The sequence below is a fragment of the Nomascus leucogenys genome, chromosome 13 (genome assembly GCF_006542625.1).
Source record: "Nomascus leucogenys isolate Asia chromosome 13, Asia_NLE_v1, whole genome shotgun sequence".
In the NCBI taxonomy this organism is placed as follows: domain Eukaryota; kingdom Metazoa; phylum Chordata; class Mammalia; order Primates; family Hylobatidae; genus Nomascus; species Nomascus leucogenys.
The window spans coordinates 18,169,008-18,175,218 of NC_044393.1; the positions used below are offsets into that span (position 1 = coordinate 18,169,008).

General features: G+C 48.4%; 1 protein-coding gene across 3 annotated transcripts; it reads right to left on the bottom strand.

Annotated features, from left to right (window-relative positions):
* Positions 1–835: 835 nt before the first annotated feature.
* Positions 836–5,192, bottom strand: ZSWIM1 (zinc finger SWIM-type containing 1). Of its 3 annotated transcripts, none has more exons than XM_003253666.4 (2): positions 5,140–5,192; positions 836–3,567 (listed from the first exon to the last, which is right to left on the bottom strand). In XM_003253666.4, exon 2 carries the CDS (start codon positions 3,506–3,508, stop codon positions 2,051–2,053), a length of 1,458 nt encoding a protein of 485 aa, XP_003253714.1. In that variant the 5' UTR covers positions 3,509–3,567; positions 5,140–5,192; the 3' UTR covers positions 836–2,050. The 3 variants fall into 3 exon arrangements, with proteins under 3 accessions (XP_003253714.1, XP_003253715.1, XP_030682413.1); XM_003253667.4 differs by having other exon boundaries at positions 1,984–3,567; positions 4,983–5,174; XM_030826553.1 differs by having other exon boundaries at positions 1,984–3,567; positions 4,990–5,153.
* Positions 5,193–6,211: the final 1,019 nt, after the last annotated feature.

Consider the following 6,211-nt stretch of genomic DNA (forward strand, 5'->3'; position numbering starts at 1 on the left):
CTACAGGCACGTGCTACATCCAGCTAATTTTTGTATTTTTTGTAGAGAAGGGGTTTTGCCATGTTGCCCAGGCTGCTCCAATCTGCCTGTTTTGGCCTCCCAAGGTGTTGGGATTACAGGCGTGAGCCACCATACCTGGCCTACCCAGAATTTCTTTTTTTTTTTTTTTAATTTTTATTTTTTAGACAGAGTTTTGCTCTGTCACCCAGGCTGGAGTGCAATGGCATGATCTCGGCTCACTGCAACCTCTGCCTCCCAGGTTCAAGTGATTCTCCTGCCTCAGCTTCCCGAGTAGCTGGGATTACAGGTGGCTGCCACTACGCCCGGCTAATTTTTGTATTTTTAGTAGAGACACGGTTTCACCATGTTGGTCAGGCTGGTCTCAAACTCCCGACCTCAGGTGATCTGCATGCCCCGGCCTCCCAAAGTGCTGGGATTACAGGTGTGAGCCACCACGCCTGGCCACAATTTCTTATATTAAGTCCTAGGCATTTTAATTCTCCTTTTGCCTTAAATTTCCCAATATGTTGAAGGCAGGTAATAGGACCATAGGCAAGGAAGGAAAATTAATACTTAATTGAGCACCCACTAGGTATGCCTGCTCTGTAAACATACCCTGTGGAGATCCCCATTTTTACAGATAATCAGGTTGAGGTTTAGAGGGGTAACTTATCCTAGTAAGTCTTATAGCTAGTAAAAGGCAGAACCAGGCACAAAAATCAAGCAGGGAAGGAACCAACCAGGATTCACATGTTGTATAACACTCTAAAGTCTATTCTCTCCATGATATACCCTAAACTGCCTTCTATGGAACAAAAAAAAACTAGACAAGTGCTAGAATATGCAACATTCAGTTTTATTGACCCCAGCATGGGACAAGGAAAAAAGTTCAGGGAGCCTGGCTGAGTCAGCTCCCCAGAGGGGCCTCTTCCCCTGTAGGAAGCCTCCCAGCCCAGCTCACTTAAAGGAGATGGGTTAAGTGAGTCATCTCATGACTGGGGCAACTGCTACCAAGCCCCAAACCTCAACCTCACCACCTGATGTTTTATCTCTTATCTTAGACCAGGGGTTGCCGTTATTTTATTTTTTTTCTTAGATGGAGTCTCGCCCTCCCAGGCTGGAGTGCAGTGGCAGCAGGATCTTGGCCTACTGCAACCTCTGCCTCACAGGTTCAAGCGATTCTCCTGCCTCAGCCTCCCAAGTAGCTGGGATTACAGGGCGCCCGCCACCACGCCTGGCCAATTTGTGTATTTTTAGTAGAGACGGGGTTTCACTATGTTGGCCAGGCTGGTCTTGAACTACTGACCTCAAGTGATCTGTCCATCTCAGCCTCCCAAAATGCTGGGATTATAGGTGTGAGCCACCATGGCCAGCTGGACTGCCTGTTTTTGTATGACCTTTGAGCTAAGAATGGTTTCTACCTTATGAAAATGTTAAAACAGGCCAGGTGCGGTGGCTCACACCTGTAATCCCAGCACTTTGGGAGGCCGAGGCGGGTGGATCACGAGGTCAGGAGATCGAGATCAACCTAGCTAACACGGTGAAACCCCATCTCTACTAAAAATACAAAAAATTAGCCGGGCATTGTGGCGGGCGCCTGTAGTCCCAGCTACTCGGGAGGCTGAGGCAGGAGAATGGCGTGAACCCAGGAGGCGGAGCTTGCAGTGAGCAGAGATCGTGCCACAGAACTCCAGCCTGGGCGACACGGCCAGACTCCTTCTCAAAAAAAAAAAAAAAAAAAAAAAAGAAAATGTTAAAACAAAACCAAGAATATACAACAGAGACTGTATGTGGCCACCTGAGTAAACTAAACAGATTAAGATTTGCTGACTCCTGTCTCATTGAGCTAGACACATGCTAGGTAGCAGGCCATGGTAGATGAGAAGACCCTTGAACCTTGTCCTTGTTCTGGAAGGAGGGCCCATGGAAGTACAACAGTGTAAGGGAGTGTGTGTCTGTGTGTGTGTGTGTGTGTGTGTGTGTGTGTGTGTGTGTATGGGTGGATGTGAGTGTGCACACGTGCATGAGCATCTCTGGTCATCAAGAATAATCAGAGTTGGACCTGCTCATAAGGCCCAATCCAGCTGTCGGCCAGTTCCCGCAGGGTGCTGTACCTCCGCTCAAACTCCTCCTTGGTGCAGTGCTGTAACAGCTGACCCACCTCCTCGGTGAGGTGAGTCACTGCCAGGTGCTTATCCAGGGTCTCACTCCACTTGCTGCCCAGGATGCTGTCTAGACTGGTAGCACAGCCTGCCGTCCACTGAGCCGGCAGCATGTCGGGCTGGAGCACCTGGCGGCGGGCACTGAGCATGGCTAGGATGTGGCGGCAGGGCAGGTGGAAGGCCTGGTTAAAGTAGCAGCTGCAGCTGGCAGGGGGCTGGGGCTGCACCTTATGGGTATCTTCCAGGATCTGTATGTTCATCTTTTCTGAGCCACAGCCAATGAGGTGTGTGGATTTCTGGACCACAGCAAGCTCGCCTAGGCAGAGTTGGGCTGCTGGCCCTGTGCAAATGGCATTGAGGGAGTGCTGGATGTGGGATTCTACCAGCTGCTCCACTTTGGGGCTTTCGGGGATGGTGTCTGAGGGAGCATGATTGTTCTGGGCACACAGGCCCTGGTTGAAGTTTGCCTTGTCTGCAGAGTTCTGCTGCATGTAACGGAACAGAGAAGCCATACCTTGTTTCTCAGATGGGGTGGTACCAAAGAACTGGCTGAGGATGCGGGTGGTGACCTCGAGGCTCTGGAAGTAGTGGCTGCTCTCAGCTCGGCTTCTCCAGCGGTGAGCCAGCCAGATGCGGTCGTTGAGCAGCCAGTGTGAGTGAAGCTCAGGCAGCTTGGCTGGAGGGATGCAGTTGCTCAGGAGTGTATACAACTTTCTCAGGTTGCCTGCTGTGGCTGAGCACATTGTGCTCTGCAGGGAGGTCAGAAGCAGCCTTTCCACGGGCCGTTCAAGGGACAGCTGATAGAACTTGGCCTGGAGGAACTTACAAATGTGGAAGGCTGAGAGCAGGACCTCAGCTGTCGGGAACTCCATGGCTAGGGTGGGCAGTGGAAGGAAATGAGGATCCACCAGGATGGTACAGACTTTCTCCCATGCTGGGTTAAACTTCTTGAATACCTGGAACATCTGGGCCAGGCCTTCAGTGTCCTCCTTGGCAGGGATGGCAAAGTAGACTGCTCGGGCAAGATGACCCTCCAGCTGTACCCGAGGTCCATCCACCAGGAAGGTATATAAGACCTTACCCCTTGGGTTATAGGTCCGGTGGATAAATAAGATCTCAGGGAAATGGTCAAAGACACTCTGCATAAAGGAGCTCTGGTAGTTGAAGGTATCTAACTGGGCAGTCTTGTTAACCTGGTGCAGAAGCATAGGTGGGCTTGAGTCCTTAATCAGGAGCCCATTCAGCATTGTCAGGGCCATGGGAGAGATGGGAGCTGTCCAAATGCCAAGGTCAAAATACTTTCTTTGCAGGGCAGCTGACCACGAGGCTTTGAGTCTCTCAAGCATCAAGTAAGTTGAGGCTGGAGGCTAGACAATCATTCCCAGATCTTTTTCCAAAGATGGGCCTATGGAGAGGAACAGAGGTTTAAGGAGACAGCAGGGACCTGGCTCTTCAATTATTCATCCACACAATATTTGTTGAACACTTACTATATGTCAGCACTGTTCTAGAGGAAGACACACAATACACATGTAAACAAATAAGCAAAGATATATCCAATAATGAAGCTTACAAAGACCATAAACCTGAGTAACATGTCAAAGAGTAAGCTGGGGAAGGGAGGGATACTTTAGTTAAAGTGGTAATGGAAGGCCTCTCAGGGGAGAAGGATGACATTGGAGCTGAAATCTAAATGATAAGAAGTTAGCTATGGAAAGATATGGTTCCAGGGGATTTAAATAGGTACGGCCAGAGCTGCACATGGCCTTTTAAAAAAATAGCATTCTAGCCAGGTGCAGTGGCTCACACCTGTAATCCCAGCACTTTGGGAGGCCGAGGTGGGCAGATAACTTGAGGTCGGGAGTTCAAGACCAGCCTGGCCAACATGGTGAAACCTCGTCGCTACTAAAAATACAAAAATAATTAGCTGGGCGTGGTGGCCCATGCCTTTAGTCTCAGCTACTCAGGAGGCTGAGGCAGGAGACTTGCTTGAACCCAGGAGGCTGAGGTTGCAGTGAGCCAAGATTGCGCCACTGCACTCCAGCGCTGGGTGACAGAGTGAAACTCTGTCTCAAAAATAAAATAAAATAAAAATATGATTTTATATTTATAAATAATTGATTGGCATCCATTCTTTCCTTTGGTCCTGGTATGTATAAGAGAACTGCAGGCCGGGCGCGGTGGCTCACGCTTGTAATCCCAGCACTTTGGGAGGCCGAGGCGGGCGGATCACGAGGTCAGGAGATCGAGACCATGGTGAAACCCCGTCTCTACTAAAAATACAAAAAAATTAGCCGGGTGTGGTGGCGGGCGCCTGTAGTCCCAGCTACTCGGAGAGGCTGAGGCAGGAGAATGGCGTGAACCCGGGAGGCAGAGCTTGCAGTGAGCCGAGATCGCGCCACTGCACTCCAGCCTGGGTGACAGAGCGAGACTCCGTCTCAAAAAAAAAAAAAAAAAAAGAGAACTGCAATTGCTCCAAACTTGCTGTGTTATCTTGGGCAAGTCAATGACCCTCTCTGAGCCTCAATCCCTTCCACCATAAAATATGGCTAACAAATATACATAGCTTCTCCTGCCTCTACTATATCCCTCTTTTAGCAGCAATACTCTATTCCATTGTTTCCTCTATTTGGCCCCAGACCGAGTTACTGTCCTCATTTTACAGATGATAAACTAAGGCTCAAAGAAGCTAAGTGACTTGCCCACCATTACTCTGTAAGTAGCTGAAAGTTGAGTCTTTGGTTCGGGATCCTGACCGCTGTCCACAGTACCTGGGGTCCAAAAACCAACAGAGAGGGAATACGGCCTTTGACCTCTCACCTCTAACCTGGGTGGCAGATGTGGATGTCTGACGTTCCCAGAGTCCAGCTGGAGCTGGATGAGAAGAAAACCTCCCTCCTACCCCTTTGGGAGATGTGTGACGGCTGACTGCGGTGATCCGCTGTCTCACACTTCCACCCCTTCAGGAAGCACTCACCCACAGCCAGGCTCCGTCGCCATTTCTCCCTATTTGACCCTGCCTCCGACTCTGACTGACATCCAAACTCACCAACCACAGCGTCAGCATCGCAGTGACTCGGACCAATGTCTGAGGAATTCGCGTTCACGCTTTAGCGCCACGGACCAATCGTAGCGTGACGATTTGCGGGCGGGCCGTGTTGCCAGGGTTACAAGGAGCTGGCTGGAAGTAAAGACACTTGGACCTGGGAGAGCTGAGCCTTGAAGCTGGAGCTCTGGGGCCTCCCTTCAGGCTAGGCGACTGGAAGGACACGTTACTATGGAAACTCCCTCAAAGGCAGAAAATGAAAAGGAAAATAAATAGCAGTTATATATATATATATTTAATATATATATTATATATATTTTATATATATTATATATTTAATATATATTTTATATATATTATATATTTAATATATATTATATATATTTAATACATATTATATATTTAATATATATTATATATTTAATATATATTATATATTTAATATGTATTATATATATTTAATATATATTATATATAATATATATATTTTTATATATATATATTTTTTGAGATGGAGTCTTGCACTATCGCCTGGGATGGAGTGCAGTGGCAAGATCTCGACTCACAGCAACCTCCGCCTCCCGGGTTCAAGCGATGATTCTCCTGCCTCAGCCTCCTGTGTAGCTGGGATTACAAGCACCCGCCACCACGCCCAGTTAATTTTTTGTATTTTTAGTAGAGACAGGGTTTCACCCTGTTGACCAGGCTGGTCTCGAACTCTTAGCCTCGTGATTCGCCCACCTGAGCCTCCCAAAGTGCTGGGTTTACAGGCGTGAGCCACCGCGGGTTTTGTTTTGTGTGTGTGTGTGTGTGTATGTGTATGTGTGTGTGTGTCAAACTCTAAAGCCCCTGGAGTTTAGGAAACGGTGCATATATAGTCGTAACGCATATTCTACCTTATGGGGAAACTGAGTTCCAGGTCTCAAATTCTACTCCTCCTTCGGGGATCGGGAGCCCAACCTTTAGAGCTGAGGAAATCCAGATCCCCTTAAACAAGCCAAAA